The 22,835-nt window shown below is 44.8% G+C and overlaps 1 protein-coding gene across 1 annotated transcript in view; it reads right to left on the bottom strand.

The window, feature by feature from the left end:
* The window catches only part of fras1 (Fraser extracellular matrix complex subunit 1), a 747,542-nt gene that overhangs the window by 295,066 nt on the left and 429,641 nt on the right, over nucleotides 1–22,835 (bottom strand). Inside the window, exons 23-28 of the mRNA XM_085963231.1 lie at nucleotides 21,629–21,775; nucleotides 15,339–15,479; nucleotides 14,450–14,590; nucleotides 13,549–13,689; nucleotides 4,104–4,374; nucleotides 530–614 (exon numbers count right to left, since the gene is read on the bottom strand). Of these exons, the coding sequence (XP_085819357.1) occupies nucleotides 530–614; nucleotides 4,104–4,374; nucleotides 13,549–13,689; nucleotides 14,450–14,590; nucleotides 15,339–15,479; nucleotides 21,629–21,775 (926 nt within the window). The remainder of the gene's footprint in view (nucleotides 1–529; nucleotides 615–4,103; nucleotides 4,375–13,548; nucleotides 13,690–14,449; nucleotides 14,591–15,338; nucleotides 15,480–21,628; nucleotides 21,776–22,835) is intronic.

The following is a 22,835-nucleotide window of genomic DNA, read 5'->3' as shown; positions in this document are numbered from 1 at the left end:
TCAAGATAGCAATATAACAGAAGGCAAGAAGTTCCCATTGCAAACACTTCCAGTTTAGGGAGTTAACGGGTACTGGTGTACAGATGGGTACATGTTTTCAGAACACTGAGCTAGCTCTTATTAAACACTCAAACTTTGTTGCTTGTATTTTATTCCTTCAGACAAAAGTAGGGTATGCACCATTACTGGTCTGGTACCCTTTATTCACAGACAGGAAGTGCTCACAATGGGAAGTTCCTTGTTCTTAGGTATAAATTTCCTCTTCATTAAGATCATAAAATGGCTTGACCTTCTCAAAAGCTAGAATCCAGTTCTGGGAGGAGATTGCTCGAGATTATAATAGGTGAAAGGCTGATTCAACAATGCCTCTGTGAGGAGAGTGAAAAATGATCCATTCAGCTTAAAATCTGGGCATTGTTGTCCTTTAATTTACTTTACTGCAAGGAACCTCTGCTTCTTCAGTAGAAGAAAGATCTGATACCCAAAGCTTTGAAAGTATAAGCAGGAAATATTTAATTTCAGTTAGTACCTTGAATGAAAGAGCTTGAATATTAATTGTTTCTGGAAGGGAGAATAGTTGGTGGTCACTGGCTTTCAGGGTAAACTGACCCTTCCTGGCAAAAACAAAAGACAAAACAAAATATCACAGCAACAGGAAATGATCAGTTATTTTTAATGTTGTGAACTTTTACAGACTATACTTAGCTGACCTTATAAACTCACAGAACATCGGAAGATTTGACCTTTGAGGTTTAATTGTGCTCTGCAACTTTCAAAATACACAAATGGCTCCCACTATATGACAGCTACAAAATAAACATGATTTCTGTGAACTTCTAATAACGAATAGTAGAATGGGAGCAATTCAAAGAACCACAAAATAGACCCGTTACTCAAAGTGTTTGCTAGATGAGGCTAATATTTAATCATTTTAGTTCAGAAATGGTCCCTGTATTCTCAGTCTGACTGGAATCACCATCACCTTTGGTGTGTTCTCCAACACTGAAGAACTTTTACCCATAAGCTCTGGTAATACGTTGGACAAATGCTGTCAATTCTGATTCTTTCACGTAACCATGTTCTGCTGTATATTTACAAATATAGTTGGGATTTGATTGTTAAATAATACACATTTCATATGTTAACAATGTGCACAAGGTTCTAAATGGCAAGATTTTGAAATCGGTTCAATAGTTTGACAATCCATGAAAATAATATTCTCAACAGCCTCTTAAGTGAACACTGCTATTGGTCTTCTGAAAGCAAGCTGAAAAGTAGAGCATGCAACTGGGCGGGAAGCAAGTTAGTACAGAGGAACAATTTAATTTGCAATATATAGAGTCCAATGCACAGAAATTAGCAATAGTGGCATATAAATGCATCAAAACATTCATATGCTAATGTCATACAACACAATTTCATCTCCTAACCGTGCAACTGTTAAAAAATGCAAATCGCTACAAGAAATATCATGGTTTGCACTAAGTCAGTATTCCTAAATGATAGGACAAATTTTGGAACAAAGGCCTTGAAATTCCATAGGAGATCTCTTGGTTTCATATGAACATAAGAAATAGGAGCAGGAGCAGGCCATTTGGCCTCTCGAGCCTACTCCGCCATTCAATAAAATCATGGCTGATCTTCTACCTCATCTCCACATTACTGAACTATCCCCATATCCCCTGATTCCCTTAATATTCAAAAATCTATCGATCTCTGCCTTGAATATACTCAACGATTGAGCCTCCACAGCCCTCTGGGGTAGAGAATTCCAAAGATTCACCACCCTCTGAGTGAAGAAATTTCTCCTCATCTCAGTCCTAAATGGCCGACGCCTTATTCTGAGACTGTGACCCCTGGTTCTAAACTCCCCAGCCAGGGGAAACATCCTCCCTGCATCTACCCTGTCAAGCCCTGTAAGAATTTTGTATGTTTCAATGAGATCACCTCTCATTCTTCTAAACTACAGAGAATATAGGCCTAGTCTACTCATAGGACAATCCCCCCATCCTAGGAATCAGGCTGGTGAACCTGCGTTGCACTCCCTCTATGGCAAGTATATTCTTCCTTAGGTAAGGAGACCAAAACTGTACACAATACTCCAGGTGTGGTCTCACCAGGGCCCTATATAATTGCAGTAAGACATTGTTACTCTTATACTCCAAATCCTCTTGTAATAAAGGCCAACATACCATTTGCTCTCTTAATTGCTTGCTGTACCTGCATGTTAACTTTCAGTGATTCGTGTACAAGGACACCCAGGTCCCTCTGAACACCAACATTTCCCAATCTCTCACCATTTAAAAAATAATCTGCTTTTCTATTTTTCCTACCAAAGTGGATAACTTCACATTTCACCACATTATATTTCATTTACCATGTTCTTGCACACTCACTTAGCCTGTCTATATCCCCTTGAAGCCTCCTTGCATCCTCCTCACAACTTACATTCCCACCCAGGTTTGCATTATCAGCAAACTTGGATATATTACATTTGGTCCCCTCACCCAAATCATTGATATAGATTGTGAATAGCTGAGGCCCAAGCACTGATCCTTGCGGTACCCCACTAGTTACAGCCTTCCAACTCGAAAATGACCTGTTTATTCCTACTCTCTGTTTTCTATCCGTTAACCAATCCTCAATCCATACTAGTATATTACCCCCAATCCCATAAGACCTAATTTTGTTTAATAACCTCTTGTGTGGCACCTTATCGAATGCCTTCTGAAAATCCAAATACACCACATCCACTGGTTCCCCCTTATCTTTTCTGCTAGTTACAACCTCAAAAAACTCTAACAGATTTGTCAAACACGATTTCCCTTTCATAAATCCGTGTTGACTCTGCCCAATCCTATTATTATTTTCTAAGTTTCCCATCATAACTCCAGTGGAATCTCCACTAAAAAGTGGGAAACACGGGAGACTTGAGTTTCGCCATGTGTCCGTTGTCTTTTTTGGGGTTCTGCTAGTTTCCTGTTTGAGTTACAACAGGAGATTGGGAGAGCCTCAGCGAAATTTCAGGACCGCAGTATACATTGAATAAAAGCATTCGTTTATAATTCATGAGCCATCTGAATCACTCTTTGCTAATTCAGAATAAAAAGTGGGTGGTATATTGAGATGTTTAATAACTGTGAAATTAATATTTAATTATTTTGGTTCAGAAATGGCTACTGAGCATCTCTCAACATTCCAACCACTGCTGATTTTATGACCAATGTTCAGTGAATACACCAAAGCTGCAGGGTAGTGTCGCCCTGTGTTTAGCTAGCAGTAGTGGTAATGTGGATTCATCGTGAACATTATGACCAGTGTTCAGTGAACAGTTGCGGGTCAGGTGCTCACTTTGTGTGGTTTAATGTCGCGGATTCAGTTCAGCTGTGCATGAAGGATTCCATCTAACTGCTTAGACAAAGTGCTGAACCTTGCCCATTGTCAGCAGTCAAGTCTATACTGTGACAGCGATTGGAATAAGAATCTATCTCTTGTCAGGAGCTTAATCCTCAAATGTTAGCGCAATTGGGATGCTGAGTGAGCAGGGACAGGGTTTATCTTTGAGGAAAGGTTGTCAATATTGCTGACTAGCATTATTCTTTAAAATGAAACTGCTTTCTTTTATTGGATTTGCCGATTTGCACTTACTGTATCATCAGAAGAGAGCTCACAAACTCGGTTTTGACTAACATTGTCTTCCTGACCTGCAAACTTCTGTCCTCATTTATAATTATGCATCATATAGTGTTTTCTAGTCTTAAATACATTATTAATACTGCAATACAAGACCCCTATAAAATTGATTATCATGCAAATACTTCTCCTGATATTATTTTTTAATGCACCTCATTTCTATTTCAAAGACAGTCAGTGTAATTAGATTGAGCATGCAAATTTAAATCACACTGTATATAGTTGCATGAGTTATAGTTTTTAAATTCGATTAATGGAAGTTTAAAAATTGCTACATAAAAGCAGTTCCTATGAGGAAGTGTTTTGTTATCAATAGCGTACACTGATATTAATAACTTAATAATGTCAGTGTCAGAAGGTCAGAATATGCAGTGAACATTGAAGAGGTCTGCTTCTGCAAAAACATTTACCTTGATTTTTCTTTGTCATGAATAAAGCGGATGTTGTGCTCCCTCAGCTCTCGGGCGGTGAATGTGTCTCCTTTCTGAAGATGGAATGCCTTCTCTTTTTCCATTTTAATTAGTTTTCCATTTTCAGGAGGGTTGACAATATGGAGAATGAGATTTTCAATGGGTGTGTCAGCATCATATAAGCTCATAAAGGAAGTGCTCAGTGCCTGGCTCCCACCAATTTCCACAAGTACAGAGCTGCTCGTGTGAAGGACAGGTGCATAAACATTAACTGTAAAGATAAAAATATTCATTAAGTTTGTTTGAGGATGGACTGGTTCACTCAAAGGGCTGGATTTTATATCAGGTGCGGGATGGTGTCGTGTTATCCGAATTTCGTATTTCCCACACGAATCTAAATGGATGTGGGAGATTGATGCAATTTTAACTTAATTGGCCAATTGATTTCCAACGTGTGGGAAGCCTTTGCAAATGGGTTTTTCATGACTGAAAGTCCCCTCCGATGACATCATCATTGCTGCTGCCTTTAAGGTCCACAGCAAGCCTTGTTTCTTCTGCAGACTGCCAAGCTTCTTGACTGTGCAGTGTGAGGGAGATGCAGCAAATATGACAAGCGGGAGGGCCAGATCAGCTCCTCGCTTTGACGAGGTGGCACTGCAGGCATTAGTGGATGGGGCTAGGGCCAACAGGGAGGTGCTCTTCCCTTCAGCAGGGAGGAAGAGGCCTCCCACTCAGACCAAGGTAGTGTGGGTGCAGGTGGCTGAGGAGGTCAACTCCTTGGGAGTCACCCGCAGAACCTGGATACAGTGCAGGAAAAGATTTCATGACCTTCAGCGCACTGGAAAAGTGAGTATGAATTTCCCATCACCCTCAATCTGATCCCCATTGCCTTTCCTCACTAGCACTCAGCTTTAGCAATCGCTTCCTCCACATCCCACTTGACACTGACATCCATGCACCCTTACCCATTCCCTCTCTCTCTATGCTCACATTCACATAACTATTCGACCATGCAGCCCTCACACTCCCTATCACTCTGATGCTTTGAACACAACTGACAACACACAGGGAGGCCCCTTGGACTTGCAACCTCACTCCATCTTTGTCTCCCTCTAAGTATCTATGCAATGCAATCTCTACACTCACTCCTTCATTCTCACTCAACCTCCACTTGTCTCCCTCATTGCAGGAAAAGAGAGCTCACAACAAAAGAGAGCGAGCCAGGACAGGAGGAGGGACAGCCTCAATAGCCCACCTGACTCCCTGGGAGGAGGCCAACCTGGAAATTATGGGAATAGAGGATGATTCGCACGTGGGGGACGGACAGACGGGTGCAACACAGCAAGCTGGTGACAGAAAAGTTTCCCATCTCTCTCTTTGACATTGCATGAGTCGCTGATAATGATTGTGAAGCTGTAACAGATGGACTTGTGAGCATCTGCAAAAAGCTATGTGCATGTAGCCTTTGCATCACATCTCTGACTCTTTCCTTTACTCCCCCACAGGACCATCACAAGCATCCGTCCCCCCTAGCCAGGAAGAAGAGGCTGAGCAGCCAGACTCCTCAGAGGACGCTGCAGCCTCTGCGGGTGCAGCGTCAGCAGCATTCAGCGCACCCAGCACCAGCGTAAACACTCACACCTCGGTAGGACTTTCGGGACATAGAGTAGTGTTGTCACCTGGTGTATCACAGCTCACACAGCTCACAAGTGAGCATCAACAGATTGTGGAGACAGGGACAGCAGTGGAGAGTCCTAGTCAGAGGGTGCAGGACTCTGCCAGCTTGGCTCAGCAGCATGTCAACCCTCTGCCTCTGGGTCCATCCATAAGATCAGAGGTGATGGAACTCCAGGCACAGATGCAGGAGTCTCTGGCAGGTTTTGTCTCTAGGGTCGCTGTGAGTGTGGAGCGAATGGAGAAGTCCATAGCGACCATGAGCAGAGCCTTTGTGGAGTCATTGGCGCATGAACGCATCACCATGGAAGGATGGCTACCTCCGTGGAAAGGATTGCTATGTCCGTGGTAAGGCTGGCTACCGTAGAGGAGAGGATGGCTACGGCCATCACAGAATCACAGAAACCCCACAGTGCAGATAGAGGCCATTTCAGCCCATCGAGCCTGCACCGACACATATCCCACCCGATCCCCGTAACCCCTACACCAACACATATCCCACCCTATCCCTGTAACCCCATGTATTTAATCCCCCTAACACTAAGGGTCAATTTATCATAGCCAATCAACCTAACCCGCACATCTTTGGACTGTGGGAGGAAACCGGAGCACCCGGAGAAAACCCACGCAAACACGGGGAGAATGTGCAAACTCCACACAGGCAGTCGCCCGAGGCTGGATTCGAACCCGGGTCCCTGGCGCTGTGAGGCAACAGTGCTAACCACTATGCCACCGTGCTGCCCCGTGCGGCCATGGAGGAGCTTAGTCGCCAGGGTATGGAAAACATGGTCATTGTTCAGAATAGAATGACATCTCTTGAGGAGCGATGGGCATCTATTGAACAGAGAAACCAGACCTTCATGGAAGTCCTTCTGAGTAGGACTGCAATTGCAGATACGGGTCCCCATGGCCCCCCTGATGTGCAGCAAGGTGCTCTCCAGCCACTTGCAGGCGCTGAGGGGGACCTGACCCATGAGAGGGAGGTTGGTGGCAGACCTCAAGGAAGTGGGGGCTCCTCTCCAAGCGCTCACACTTCCATGCCACTGCAGAGCCCACGGTCAGAGCCCCACCGAAGTCCACACCCAAGTGAGGTAGATGTCTCAACCCCTGCACAGCCGCAGGAGCAGCAGACTGTTAACGAGCCCTCACAGGCTTGCAACCCCAGAGGACGCCCGCCAAAGGTGTCGAGACAGGAGCAGCAGGAAAGTGAGCAAGTGGCCTCCACATCTGCTGAAGCCACAGGGGAGGCACCACGTAGGAGCACGCGTAAGAGGAAAATTCTGCACAAATAGTCACAAGGGTAGTCACTTGGGTGCAATTTTGTGTTTATTGTAAAAATACCATCACGTCGTTATTGAACATAAAAATTCTGATGGCAAATGTTGCAGTTGTTGCGTCTGTCATTTCGCTATTGGGATTTCCACATTGAGGCCTTAGGAATACTTGCAACTGTCTGTATGGTGGTCAGAGTGCAAGGAATTCTCTGGTTCTTGGCCATTGTCAAAGCTCTGGTAAGAAGCAACAAGGCAAAAGTGTTTGATTGACTAGGCTAAGCAAATCTGGCCAGGATGAGTGCGTTCCTTGCATCCCGGGCAGCAATGTTCTCGCGTAATGCTGCCGCTGGTTGATGGGCTTCTGCAGGATGTTCGTTTTCGCACTCCTTCTCCTCCTCCTCATCTGAGGAGGATATGTGAGGAGCCATTTGTTCCTCAGGAATCTACAAGCCATGATGCTGTGTCATGTTGTGAAGTGCACAGCAAACCATGACGATTCTGGTGACCCTGGCTGCTGAGTACTGCAGGGCTCCACCTGATCTATCCAGGCATCTGAAGCGCATCTTCAGCAAACCAATGGTTTGCTAGAAAATGGATCTGCTGGAAATGTGGCTGGAGTTGTAGCGCTCCTCTGCTTCATTGGCTGGCCTCGACGGTGTCATTAGCCACGTCCTCAGGGGATAGCCCTTGTCTCCAAGTAGCCACCCGTTAAGTTGGTCTGGCGGACTGAATAGCGGAGGCACACTAGACCGGCGCAGTATGAAGGAGTCATGGCAACTGCCAGGGTGCATATCACAAACATGCAAAATTTCCTTCTTGTGGTCACACACCAGCTGAACGTTGAGGGAGTGGAAGCCCTTGCGGTTGACAAAAATACCTGGATTGCGATGGTGTGCTCTAAGGGCCACAGGTGTGCAGTCAACGATGCCCTGCACCCTTGGAAAGCCTGCCAGATGAGCTAATCCAACCGCTCGCACCGTGACACTTGCTCGATCCTTGGTGAAATGGATGTGATTGTGTGCGAGGGCAAAGAGGGCATCGGTTACCTGCGTGATGCAAGTGTGTGCGGCCACCTGGGAGATGCCGCTGATCCCTGGAATGAACCTGAGGCAAAAAAGTTGAGTGCGGTGGTGACTTTGATGGCTACTGGTAATGCTTGTCCACCTGGTCCTCTGGGCAGCAGGTCTTGTTGTAGCATTGCGCAGATGTCAGTCACTACCTCTCGCGAAAGTCGGAGCTGCCTTTGGCACTGCTGCTCAGACATGTTGAGGTAGCTGACCCTGCATCTGTAGACCCTGTTTGGTGGGTATCTCCTGCGCCGACGGGCTTCCAGGCGCTGGCCCCTTCTGGCCTGTGCAGCCTCAGGTGGGTGAGCAGCAGCCTGGCGCTCCTGCTGCTGCTGCTGTCGCTGGTGCTGCTGTTGTTCCTGGTTCTGCTGGTGCCGCGGCTGGTGCTCAAGCTTCTCTAATGCCCAGATGGGAAGGAAATAAATGGCTCCCATGCTTCTGGTATATGCCTCCATTGAGGAAGTGCTGAGTGAAGGTGGCGAGAGGGGTTTCCCAGGAGGTCACACTAGAGATGGGTGTGAGGCTCCAACCTTCCACAGGTGTGGTTAAGCCTTCTAAAAGTTGCCCCAGGCCTGAGACCACTAAGTCCTGCCACCTGCAAATGATGGCTGATCAAATCTCCTCTTTAATGGTTGACCTGCAGTTGATAGTCAGCAATCCAATAGCGCTCCCGCCAGGTTTCACATTCGTGTTTCCCACCAGGCGTGTTTCAAGTGGGAAAAGGGTTAAATTCGCAAGGGCCTTTCAAAATAGGATTATAGAGGCCATTTAGTGGTTGTTAAGGGCCTTAACGACCAGTCCCGCCTGTTGGATGCGGGACGGAGTCGGAACCATCAGACACGACTGAGGTAAAATTGCTCGGAGTCGGGAACCAGGCGGTGGGGTGGGGGGGGTGGTCCCGCCCACCAGCTTTTGCGATTTTAAGCCCCCCCCGCACGCCTCCAAGCCCGCCTCCATGGCTCAATGAAAATCGAGGCCAAAGTGTTAGAGCTGGATTTTGCTTCGCTATACCAGCTCAAAATTGGGTAGAATAGAGGACGAAAATCAAGACACATCGGGCAGAGAGGACTCCCGCCTCATTCCTGTCCTGACCTGGAATTTTCTCCCCTGGCCTCAGCGGTGAAGGTTGCTAGCCACCCATTCACCACCCTGCCACATGTGATGGGTGGCAGGTAGGTGAGAGCAGGCAACCCGGCTAATTTCCTTGCCTTCCGTCGCTGGCACCATTGACCCCAGGGACCACCGGGAGAGGGGTAGTGGTAAATCCTGAGGCAGTAGAGGAAGGCCCAATGAATGGCCATTTTGTAGGGAGAGGGCTCGATGGAACCAGATGCAGAGCAAAATTCCCTCCATTCTACTCGAACAAAGTGCCTCAGCCCCAACCCCAGAAGAGCAGGCCAACAATTATCTCGTATGACATTTGTTTTCTATTTCCCACACCAGCCAACCTCAGGCCCATCTAAGTAACATTACTAATCAGTACCTCATTAGGAGAGGTTTTGTGCTGAAGGCCCCTGCCCAGTCGGAGCTGGAACTAAATTCAGACAGCTCAAACTCATTTTAAATAGGACCCTTGCAGTTAGCAAACCGAGAAGGCTTTTATCCCATCAGTCTGGACTGCATTTAAACCCAGTTCTCAGGGGTGAAAAACCAATGACTATACTTTCTTTAAATTTTTAATTTAATTTATGTTTACTTTATTAAAAACAAAACTAAATATTGTGAAGTAGCCCACAGATGTGATACCAATAATGGATTCCAAGGCATTCATGCATCAGAGGGGTTTGCAACAGCAGCAACCAATTTAGCAGTTTCATCTTGTGCCAAAACTATCTCTGACATGGCAAACTCCCACTAACTTATACATGCTACATTGTTTAAAATTGCTTAACTTTAAACTTGCATCATAACAGCTAGTCCCACTTGCCACTCTGAGTCAGATGGTTGTTGGTTCAAGTTCCACTTCAGGGACTTGAGCACCAAATCTAGGCTGACACTCCAGTGCAGTACTGCATGTGTACTGCACTGTTGGAGGTGCCATCTTTCAGATAAGATGTTAAACCGAGGTAACAACAGAAAACGCTGGAAAAACTCAGCAGGCCAGGCAGCATCCGTGGAGAGAGAAACAGAGTTAACGTTTCAGGTCGATGACCTTTCGGCAGAACTGGAAAAAAGCAGGAAATGGAAAGCAAGTTTAGGGGCTGAGAAAAGGGGGAGGGGATGAAAGAACAAAAGGGAAGGTCAGTGATAGGACAGAAAGCAGGAGAGATTAAGAGACATTGAGAGACGTTCAAGGCGAGAGGAGGTGGTAATGGGACAGGGTAAGGAACAAAGGATGGCTCTAGATGAAGTGTGAATTGCGCTGGCAGAATGAAGGACAGCTGCCATGTGGGAGGGAAGAAAAAAGGGCCAAACAAAAAGTGTGGATAAAAAAAAATATATATATATATATATGTGATAGGGGCCAAGGTTATGATCTGAAATTGTTGAACTCTATGCTGAGTCCAGAGGGCTGTAGAGTGCCTAATCGAAAGATGAGGTGCTGTTCCTCGAGCTTAAGCTGAGCTTCCATGGAACAATGCAAGAGGCCAAAGACGGCGAGGTCTGAGTGGGAATGGAGCGGTGAATTAAAGTGACAGGCCACCGGGAGCTCGGGGTCCCCCATATGGACTGAACGGAGGTCTTCCGCAAAGTGGTCACCCAATCTGCGTTTGGTCTCCCCAGTGTAGAGGAGACCACATCGTGAGCAACGAATACAGTATACTAAATTGCAAGAAGTACAAGTAAATCGCTGTTTCATCTGGAAGGGGTGTTTGGGGCCCTGGACAGTGGGAAGGGGGGAGGTATAAGGGCATGTGTTGCATCTCCTGTGCTTGCACGGGAAGGTGCCGGGCGAAGGGGAAGGGGTACTGGGGTTGGTAGAGGAGTGGGCTAGGGTGTCGCGGAGGGAGCGGTCCCTACGGAATGCTGAAAGGGGAGGTGAGGGGAAGATGCGTTTGGTGGTGGGATCACGTTGGAGGTGGCAGGAATGGCGGAGGATGATCCATTGAATGTGGAGGCTGGTGGGGTGAATGGTGAGGACAAGGGGAACTCTATCGTGGTTCCGGGAGGGTGGGGCAGGGGTGAGGGCAGAAGTGCAGGAGATAGAATGGACACGGTCAAGGGCCGTGTCAACCACAGTAGAGGGGAATCCTCTGTTGAGGAAAAAGGAAGACATGTTGGAAGCACTGGTATGGAAGGTGGCATCGTTGGAGCAGGTGCGGTGGAGACGGAGAAACTGGGAGAATGGAATTGAGTCCTTACAGGAGGCGGGGTGGGAGGAAGTGTAGTCTAGGTAGCTGTGGGAGTCAGTGGGCTTGTAGTGAATGTTTGTCAATAACCTATCCCCAGAGATGGTGACTGAGAAGTCGAGGAAGGGAAGGGAAGAGTCGGAGATGGACCATGTGAAGTTGAGGGAAGGGTGGAAATTGGAAACAAAGTGAATGAAATTTTCTAGTTCAGGGCGAGAGTAGGAGACGGCACCGATACAGTCATCAATGTACTGGAAGAAGAGGCGAGGGAGGGAACCCGAGTAGAACTGGAACAAAGAGTGTTCCACATATCCCACGAAAAGGCAGGCATAGCTAGGACCCATGCGGGTACCCATAGCAACACCTTTGATTTGGAGGAAATGAGTGGAGTCAAAGGAGAAGTTGTTCAATGTGAGAACAAGTTCAGCCAGGCGGTGGAGGGTGGTGGTGGATGGGGTCTGGTTGGGCCTCTGTTCAAGGAAGAAGCGGAGCGCCCTCAGGCCATCCTGGTGGGGGATGGAAGTGTAGAGGGCCCGTCTGCCCTCTCAGGTGGACGTAAACTATCCCACGGCATTATTTTGAAGAAAAGCAGGAGAGTTCTCCTCAGTATCTTGGCCAACATTTATCCCTCAACCAACATCACTAAAACAGATTATCTGCTCATTATCACATTGCTGTTTGTGGGAGCTTGCTGTGCACAAATCGGCTGTCATGTTTCCTACATTACAACAGTGACTACACTCCAAAGTATTTCATTGGCTGTAAAGCACTTTGGGACGTCCTGAGGTGTGAAAGGCGCTATATAAATGCAAGTTTATTTGTTTAGTTCCACTTTCCACTCAGGCTACCATTTGTGTGACTTACTTCACACACAGATTCCATGGATTCCACGATGGAGCCTTGCAGACAAACCAAACACAAATGATATTTATCCATAAGGCATCTAACTTTATTATTTTGTAAGCTGTGCCTGAGGGAAATTGATGCTGCAGCCAATCTTCAATTACTACCCAGTTAATCACATAGTTATTTACAAACCTGTTCTTTGTTTATAAAATGCAGCCTTGTACTCAACGGTACAATGCACTGATAGTATCTGAAACTGAGATAGTTCTCAACCTGATGTCTCAGGCAAAAGATCTAATCAATACCTGGCTTCCTTGATCAAATCCCTGCTTGATTCTCTTGTATTTTGTCTACTGTATCTGTAATCAGTACTGCAGTTCTAAATCTTTCCTTGGAATCAATGACTTGAATGAAAACAGATTATCTGGTCTAGTTATCTTTCTCTAGTTATGTGACCTTATGGTGTGAAAACTACTAACAAACTTAAGAAACAAGGCAAGCGTTATAAGGCCGATTCCCCAAGTCACACTTGGGGAGTGTCCCTTCGCATCCACTGTATGAGCAGAGTGGAATCGGGCAGGTAGGCCCGAGCACAAGAGTCGTCACACTCCTGATTTTTGAGGCCATGCTGGCAGCATGCACAGACCTCGATAGGCCGTCGAAAATTATTAAAATACGTGTTAATAGATCCCACAACAAATGTTTCCTTGCAGGTGTTTCTGGGCTTTCATGCTCTTTGCTGCGGAGTGTCTATTTTAAAAACTGGAACCAAGTGGTTCATAGAAGCTAGGTTTTTGCTGCAGTTTTTGTTTTGGATGTACTGATGTTTCTGCATTATTGCTTGTACAATAGATTTTGCTGCAGCTTGTTGCTGAATTTTTGAAATACAGGACTGTGTTTTGGTCAGGCCTCCAACTGCCAGCCTCCGCTCCAACATTCTGTTCAGCATGGGCTTTCTATTCAGCCTTGCCAATGGCTGTCGTGAAGTTGGAGGTAGATACAAGTTCCGCCAGCAAGTCAGGCTACAACAGTCAGCTCCATACAAAATTAAACAACACTACTTTAAGTGCAACAGCCCTTCAAGAGCTGCTGCACTCTTCGTTCCCTACCTACTTGTTGCCATAACATTCCCTGCATACCCAGAAAATCCACTGAACCTATGGGAATTATTTAAGTGTACCTGGCGGGGGTTGGGAGGCCACCTTACTTAAATGGGAGCACGCAAGAGCGCAGGGATCGCAGCAGCATTTCCCCCACCGTTGGGGAGTCAGCCCTTATTTCTACAGTTTCTTACCTTCACATACTCTCTTGCGCACATTACCATAGTAACCTGGACCACAATCAGAAACGCAAAGCTCATTCTTCAGGAAGCTGGTGCTGTCACACAGCGTGCACTGCAGGACGCTGTCACATTCTAAACACCCAGCGGAACAAGCTACAAGTTAGAGGGAAAGATATAACAAGTGAAAATGCTGAAACTGAGGAGACCTGCAGCAATAAATGAACAATAGTGTCAAGGTGATCAGAAACACGCAAGGCTAAATAAATCAGCTGTGTCAGGTGTGAAGTCAGCGGGGGCTATTGGAGCAAACATTAGGTCAACCTGTAAGTTATTCATCAATGACTTGGGAAGAGCAAATTATTGAATATTATACTACTATATAGAAAATACTGTACAGTACAGTACAAGAAAATTACATTATTATCCTATTATTCTATGCACCAAGCCATAGTGTCCAGCTCTTGGATCTAGCCATGATCACAAAGTACCAACTTGATCTACTGCTTGCTTTGCTGTAGTAAGACAATTGTATTCATCTATAAAATAATTACCAGTTAATCAACATCTCTGCAGGAATGTACTTATTCAAGCACAAAATAATTAGCTCCTGAAGGCACTGATGTATGAGAGGGATATGATTACACGGCCACTCAACACCCACTCATCCCTCTGATATTTCCTCTCCCTTGCCTGCAAGAGTGCTGAGGCTATTTGTAGAATCCCAGGTGAGATTACCTAACCAACACAACCAGGAGCCAACCTTCATATCTACGCCTGGACTACAGAGTTACAAACTGAGATGCCACAGGAGCTATAACTATACTTTCACATATATCACTGCAAATATGTGAACAGACTTTGCGTAGAATAAGTATTACCTGTTTTCTTCATAGAAACAGCCATTAAATCTTACCTATGCATTTTTGCTGACTGTGATTGGAGTAATATTTTTTCCCACAGTCATGAACACACTGTGTTTCTAACAGGAGGTAAGGTGTCTCGCATTGGCTACACACACCGGGTCTGCTACACTTCAAACAGCGTTCATTACATCCTGCAGAATGCACAATTAAAACGGTATTTATTAAAGTTAAAATAAATGTGGTTCCACTTCCTGAGTACAAAGTTTTTAAAAATCTCTTCACAAATGTTGATGACAAGTGGAATAGTGAACATGTTTTGGAAACGTTAACGGGAAGCAGAATACACTGCTAAATCCATTGTATATGAGGATATGCCTTGATTTCCTATAAGATGAATATTCACTAATCAGTACCTCAGATGAATATTTACGATTTATATCTTCATAAAGACTGCAGAAAATGCACAATTTTGAAAAAATCATTTTCTCTGGTCAGATATCTACAAAGTTAAAAGTTGTGTGTGGGATGGGGTGCACATTTTGTGGGAATGAAAACATTTCTATTCATTGAATCCTACGTACTCCACGTTAGTGGAAGATGAACTTTCTGTCAGAGCTACATAAGAGCTATGAAAATTAAAATATTCCACAAATGATAGATTTTCAGACTATAACTGTAGAACACTTAACTTCTGTTTATGAATGAATACATCTTGTGCGTTGATAACCAATTTTATTTGCCAACCATGGTTAAAGACAAGCGATTTTGAGGATCTGATTCTCAATGGCATATGACTGCCACCTACATAAACTGGTAAATCAGTACTGGCATTTGTTTACAAAAGGATAAGTAACATGTTTTTGGGGAACAGTCTTTTCTACTCCTGTCCTTTCATACATTTGCAGGTAACATACTGTAGAAACTGTAATGCAGACTCACGTATGCATTCTTCTCCTGCATCGTAGAAGCCTGCTGCACACTGCTCTACGCAGGAGCCCTCTTGCAAGGTGTAACCATCCATGCACTGCAGGCAGTCAGTTTTGAGGGGCCCATTACAAGCATTGCAGCTCCAGTCACACTCTATCAAAATAAAGAGTGTCGTTATTTTCTTTAAAGATAGCAGACTGACATCAAATATTTAATGAAAAGAACGAGAGGAATAAACGTTTCTGTTGTTTCTGAAGGGTCAGAGGCCTACGCAAGAGTGGGTGCCATCCTTGATGACAACATAGGTACTGTCATCGATGGCAGAGGCAGATATGTTTTCTGGCTGCCAGTGTGGCTAAGTTGCTCAGCTTGCCTGGATATGCCAGAAAAATAAATTTGCCCTCACAAGCCAGCCAATGGGGAATGTATGGTAGCTTTTAGCAAAACCATAAATCAAATTAGAAAAAAAACTGGTAACGGCCCTTCCAATTGCTGTAGAAACACCCTGCAATATGTAAGCAGTGGTTTCCACAGTGTCAGGACGGTAAGCCAATACTGAAGGCCCACTTTGTGCAGTAGTTTTGCAATATAATAGGGCTGTAATTAAAACAACTATCAGAGATGGTTCCACAACCAGCATATTTTGGGTGAATTTATCTTTTACCCTGCTTGCAGAAACACCCAGACTGACTACTCAAGGTATCAGTCCAAGGTCTGCAGTGTTTACATACACTTCAGAAAGGAAGGCTGTTGAAATCCAACTACGCTGGCAATTAACATAGAAACATAGAAGTTGGGGGAAGGGGTAGACCATTCGGCCCCTCGAGCCTGCTCCGCCATTTAATGAGATCATGGCTGATCATCCAAATTCAGTACCCTGTCCCTGCTTTCTCCCCATATCCCTTGATCCCTTTAGCCTTAAGAAATATATCTAACTCATTCTTGAATATATTTAATGAATTGGCCTCAACTGCCTTTTGTGGTAGAGAATTCGACAGGTTCATCACTCTCTGGGTGAAGAAATTCCTCCTCATCTCTGTCCTAAATGGCTTACCCCTTTAGACTGTGACCCCTGGTTCTGGACTCCCCTGCCATCGGGAACATCCTTCCTGCTATCTAGTCCTGTTAGAATTTTGTAACTTTCAATGAGATCCCCTCTCATTCTTCTAAACTCCAGCGAATATAAGCCCAACCGACCCAATCTCTCTTCATATGTCATTCCTGCCATTCCAGGTATCAGTCTGGTGAATCTTCGCTGCACTCCCTCCATGGCAAGAACATCCTTCCTCATCCTCAGATAAGACGACCAAAACTGCACACAATACTCAAGATGTGGTCTCACCAAGGCCCTGTACAACTGCAGCAAGACATCCTTGCTCCTGTACTCGAATCCTCTCGCTAAGAAGGCCAACATACCATTAAGACGCATAGCACCACAGTAACTTCAACTCAGCTCTGAAAGGAGGTGTCAAATATTCATTCATGGCTGACAAATGGCTCAATGGATAATTGCACTGCTGTGTCACACTCAGCCATACAGACCGTACAGGTCCCAGGTTCAATTGTTGATCTCTATGGAGTCAGTTGATCTCAGCTGCAGTAGCAGTAGAGGTGCTACAATTGGCCTGAGAGGGGAAAAAAATCAGCCAGGGTTCCTGTTCCTTATTTCTGTCCAATAACATTGTTAGAAAATGGGCATGTATAGATATATCGAGGGAGTACACCACTGGACTTGACAACGATGTCCCCACCCCACCCCATCACAAAGCCGATCAAGACACACACCTGAAAAACGAGCACTTTGACATGGTACTGGTGGTTGTTAGCACCCACTGCCACATACTAAGTCACTGCTTTCAAAAAAGAAATAAGGGTGAAGGGGAGGAAACTGCTAAACAAAAAGTGGAGGGTGAATTTCCATCAGGGTTTTCCCGCTTGTCCGCGGTAACGTCGGCGAATGGCGAAACGCTGCTCAGGCTGTTTTCCCAGGGTTTCCAAGGATCTTCCACCAAAGTTACAGAGGTCCAATGTGAGAACCCCTGTGGAAATTCATCCTCACTCAGTATAGTGTCAGACTGCTCCTACCGTTAAACTGACACCATCAAACTGACCGTACTAAAATCACACTCCTGGAGGGAAGCTTTGGCTACCAGGAGAGTGCATTTTCAAAATGGCCCTCATATCTGTGACAAAGTGGGTATGAAACCCATTAGCCCGAGGGGTGAATCTTCATGCAAGTCTGATACCAGCATGAAAGATTTAAAATGAGTCATGCACTCTATCCAATTAATTTTTAAGATAATATAAGCTGCTGTTGAGCAGTTGGTAAAAGTGGTGGAATAAGTGAGCATGATATTTGAAGCAAAGCCAAGGATTCATTTAAAACATTATTATCCAAGCTGGTTCAAGTGCGCAGCATAAGATGGATAAATCAACGTGGCTGAAGTTACTGCCTGCATGCAGTGGAAACTTGAGAATATGACGGAAAAGTCTGGAGACATCAGTTCACTTTAGATGCAGCTTCCTTCATCTGCCGTTTCCATTATGAGTTTTGGTCTAAGCTATGGACATATCTCCAGTCTGAAAATGGTGGGCAAATTCCAGCTTGAGATTCTGTACTACTTTGGATTTGTGAAAGTGTGCACAAATAAAAGGAAAAGATCAATAATGAAGACATTGGAGGCAAAAATGCAACCAAACAATAAATAATTAATGAATACGACCATATGTTCTGAGTCAAGTCACCAAACAGCAATGATAAGACGCAGTGCACACATAATCACCAAAATAAAATCACTGTGCATCGCTGTGTAAATCAGAGTTAAATGTAAGAAGTCACACAACACCAGGTTATAGTCCAACAGCTTTATTTGAAATCACAAGCTTTCGGAGCGCTGCTCCTTCATCAGGTGAAGTGGAGAGATGCATAAAAACACAGCTTATATAGTCAAGAGAATAATGTCAGATGTTTACAGGTAATCTTTCTAACTGCCATTTATCACACCTCGGCAGAGAGATAATCACAGCAATCAAAGGTGTAAATGGTGTCCAAACAGGTTGTTCTTTGATGTAATGTTTTCCTGACCAAAAAGGAGGAGCCATCGTCATACAGAACAGAACAGACTATTGCAAAGAAGCATACCGACAACTGGACAACCAGGAACACTACAGACAGTTACCCGCAGATCCGACCAAAGAACACACCCGTCAACTCAACAGACTGATCAAGACCTTTAATCCAGACCTTCAAAGCATCCTACGCGCTCTCATCCCACGTACTCCCCGCATGGGAGACTTCTACTGCCTCCCAAAGATACACAAAGCCAACACACCCGGACGTCCTATCGTATCAGGCAACGGAACCCTGTGTGAGAACCTCTCTGGATACGTCGAGGGCATCCTGAAACCCATCGTACAGGGAACCCCCAGCTTCTGCCGTGACACTACAGACTTCTTACAGAAACTCAGCACCCACGGACCAGTCGAACCAGGAACACTCCTCGCCACGATGGACGTCTCGGCACTCTACACCAGTATCCCCCACGATGACGGCATCGCTGCGACAGCCTCAGTACTCAACACCAACAACAGCCAATCTCCAGACGCCATCCTACAACTCATCCGCTTCATCCTTGACCACAATGTCTTCACCTTCGACAACCAGTTCTTTACCCAAACACACGGAACAGCCACGGGGACCAAATTCGCACCCCAATACGCCAACATCTTCATGCACAAGTTCGAGCAAGACTTCTTCGCTGCATAGGACCTCCAACCAATGCTATACACCAGATACATCGACGACATTTTCTTCCTATGGACCCACGGCGAAGAATCACTGAAAAGACTACACGATAACATCAACAAGTTCCATCCCACCATCAAACTCACCATGGACTACTCCTCAGAATCGGTTTCATTCTTGGACACACAAATCTCCATCAAAGACGGACACCTCAGCGCTTCACTCTACCGCAAGCCCACGGACAACCTCACGATGCTCCACTTCTCTAGCTTCCACCCTAACCATGTTAAAGAAGCCATCCCCTATGGACAAGCCCTGCGAATACACAGGATCTGCTCAGACGAGGAGGAACGCGATGGACACCTACAGACGCTGAAAGACGCCCTTGTAAGAACGGGATATGACGCTCGACTCGTCAATCGACAGTTCCGACGGGCCACAGCGAAAAATCGCATAGACCTCCTCAGAAGACAAACACGGGACACAACCAACAGAGTACCCTTCGTCGTCCAGTACTTCCCCGGAGCGGAGAAACTACGCCATGTTCTTCGCAGCCTTCAACATGTCATCGATGACGACGAACACCTCACTAAGGCCATCCCCACGCCTCCACTACTCGCCTTCAAACAGCCGCCTAACCTCAAACAGACCATCGTTCGCAGCAAATTACCCAGCTTTCAGGAGAACAGCGACCACGACACCACACAACCCTGCCACAGCAACCTCTGCAAGACATGCCAGATCATCAACACAGATACCATCATCACACGTGAGGACACCACCCACCAGGTACATGGTACATACTCATGTGACTCGGCCAACGTTGTCTACCTCATACGTTGCAGAAAAGGATGCCCCGGAGCATGGTACATCGGCGAGACCATGCAGACACTGCGACAACGGATGAACGGACACCGCGCAACAATCGCCAGGCAGGAGTGTTCCCTCCCAGTCGGGGAACACTTCAGCAGTCAAGCACATTCAGCTTCCGATCTTCGGGTAAGCATTCTCCAAGGCGGCCTTCGAGACACACGACAACGCAAAATCATCGAGCAGAAACTGATAGCCAAGTTCCGCACCCATGAGGACGGCCTCAACCGAGATCTTGGGTTCATGTCACGCTACATGTAACCCCACCTGATGCAGGGTCATCCAGACTCGAGTCGTTGTTAGCTTGTTCTCTCTACACAGATGCGGCCGGACCTGCTGTGATTTCCAGCAAAAAAAATGTTTTTTGTCTGTTTTTTTGTTTTTCATACAGATCCCAGCATCTGCAACATTTGACCCCTTGTGACCCCACCTCATTGTTCTTTGATGTAATGTTTTCCTGACTAACCTGTTTGGACACCATTTACACCTTTGATTGCTGTGATTATCTCTCTGCCGAGGTGTGATAAATGGCAGTTAGAAAGATTACCTGTAAACATCTGACATTATTCTCTGACTATATAAGCTGTGTCTTTATGCATCTCTCCACTTTACCTGACGAAGGAGCAGCGCTCCGAAAGCTTGTGATTTCAAATAAAGCTGTTGGACTATAACCTGGTGTTGTGTGATTTCTTACATTTGTCCACCCCAGTCCAACACCGGCATCTCCACACCATAAATCAGAGTTGGAATTATGTTTTAGACACTCAAGGATCAATTCTGCTGTGAATGTTTTCATTAACATTGAACAGCATTAAGTCCATTACAGGGTCAATACAAATATTTATTTCTCAATCACCAATCAGACAATCTAATCTTCTGAGTTATTGAAACATATGGATTTCTGATTTTCTTGAGAAACATTCATCACTGAGGCCCATCACAGCTAACTTCAAACCTGTAAGTAATATATTGTTTTAATCTTTCCTAATTAGCAACTCTAGTCAAAATCAAAATTAATTTCGCCAAGAAAGCCATTTCTAGTAGTGTTACTCTTAAATCAAATGTAGCGCTTATCTCCCATTTAAATACCAGTACATTTAGCAGCTAACAATCTCATTTTTTTGTAACACTCTCTTGCATTTAACTGGAGGGATTTTGCATAATCCTAATGCCACAATCCGCTGTTATGCTCTGTGTAAAATAAGCAGACTACTTTCTAAACCACCATGGCACTCCCAGCAAATCAGGAATGCTAGTTCACAAAGCCTGAAGACATTCTGAAAAGATAGAGAGTTGCCTGGAACCCCAGCTGATAACAATTTGTCCGCATAGCAAAACTTACACTTGAATGCGCAGCATTGCATTTTGGTACTCAAGTACATTTTTCAAATTGTTTACAAGTGTACAACTCTTTTTTATTGGAGTAATTTATTGAAGTGTTACAATACATGGCTGCACGCAGCTCCATATTAAGAGTCTTTTTCTTGAATCACTCCTGTTCACAGTAGTACAACATCAGAAGACTCAACGTGGAGTTAAGTACCTCCTTGTACAATCAAAATATCCATAATCGCAACACTTAACATTTTTTGAAGAATAAGTCTTTTCAGACTTTTAAAATGGACCAAACTAATGAAGTAAAGAAATTCCAAACTGGGAGAGAAACTGTAACGTCTGCCTGTCTTACCTCGACAAGTCCCGGTAGAGTAGTCAATGTAGTACTGCTGGGCACAGGCCTCATACTGACATTCTCCAAAGAGCAAAACTTTCGTGGGGTCATTACAGGACAAGCAGGCTGAATTAGACTCACAGGTCAAACACTGGCTACTGCAGGCTAGGAGACAATAGCAAATAACATATTGAGAGCATTTTTCCCCGTAAACTATAATATCACAAATTCCATCTTACATGAAAATTAATTAGCTTATAAATAGGCTTGGATTAACTTTCAGCCTGCTATTTGATTAATAACTTTCATTTATCACATGGATGTTAATTTATGCTTAGAAATTTTAAAACAAATGTTATATAGACAGCAGGAGAACTTAATGAATGGCTAAATTTTAACAGGATAGTGCCACAACAATGATTACAAAAAGACTAAACTGTTACCAATAGTGACAGACTATCCAAAATGGAAGTCAAAACGTGCTGCAATTAGATCATAATGGGCCATTAATGCTTTAACTAAGTTAGAAAGAAATCTAAATGCTTAAGAACTCTGCAATGCCAGAATTATTTTAGGATCACTGATGGCAATGCAAATAAAACAAATAATAGCTATCAGAAATCTAAGCTATTAAGTATCACTTAATTTGCCAGCGCAGCATGTCAGTTTGTTAAAATTGACACAGTTACCGTATTAAATACATCAGCAATATCTTGTTGACAGTATTAGTTAATGAGGTATAGAGGCAACATTCTCAACAGATTATGGTGGGGAATAGCCTTTTCAATTTGAGTTGTTGTTCATTTACAAAAGTGCAACACTAAAATGACAATTGTACACCAAAGACTTTCAAACTAGGGTCCCTAAAAGCATGGGGGTTAAGCGATGAGATCTCAAGGTGTTCACCAAGCCAACAGATTTCTCTTGTTCTGTGATTGGTTTCCATATTTTTTGTCCTACTGGCATGGTATCTTTGTTGTAGTATACTAATGAGAGCACTAATTGGCATTGTCTTTTGGACGTCAGGGAAGGGATTCCCAGGAAAAAGAAAAAGAAAGACTTGCATTTATATTACGCCTTTCACGACCACCGTACGCCCGCCCCAAAGCGCTTTACAGCCAATTAAGTACTTTTTGGAGTGTAGTCACTGTTGTAATGTAGGAAATGCAGCAGCCAATTTGATCAGAGCAAGTTTCCACAAAAGCAATGTGATAATGACCAGATA

Source organism: Somniosus microcephalus, chromosome 2 (assembly GCF_052327205.1).
Source record: "Somniosus microcephalus isolate GS21.2 chromosome 2, FLI_Smic_1.0, whole genome shotgun sequence".
Lineage (NCBI taxonomy): Eukaryota > Metazoa > Chordata > Chondrichthyes > Squaliformes > Somniosidae > Somniosus > Somniosus microcephalus.
The sequence above is the reverse complement of the archived record's forward strand: the minus strand, read 5'-3'. Positions and strand labels throughout refer to the sequence as shown.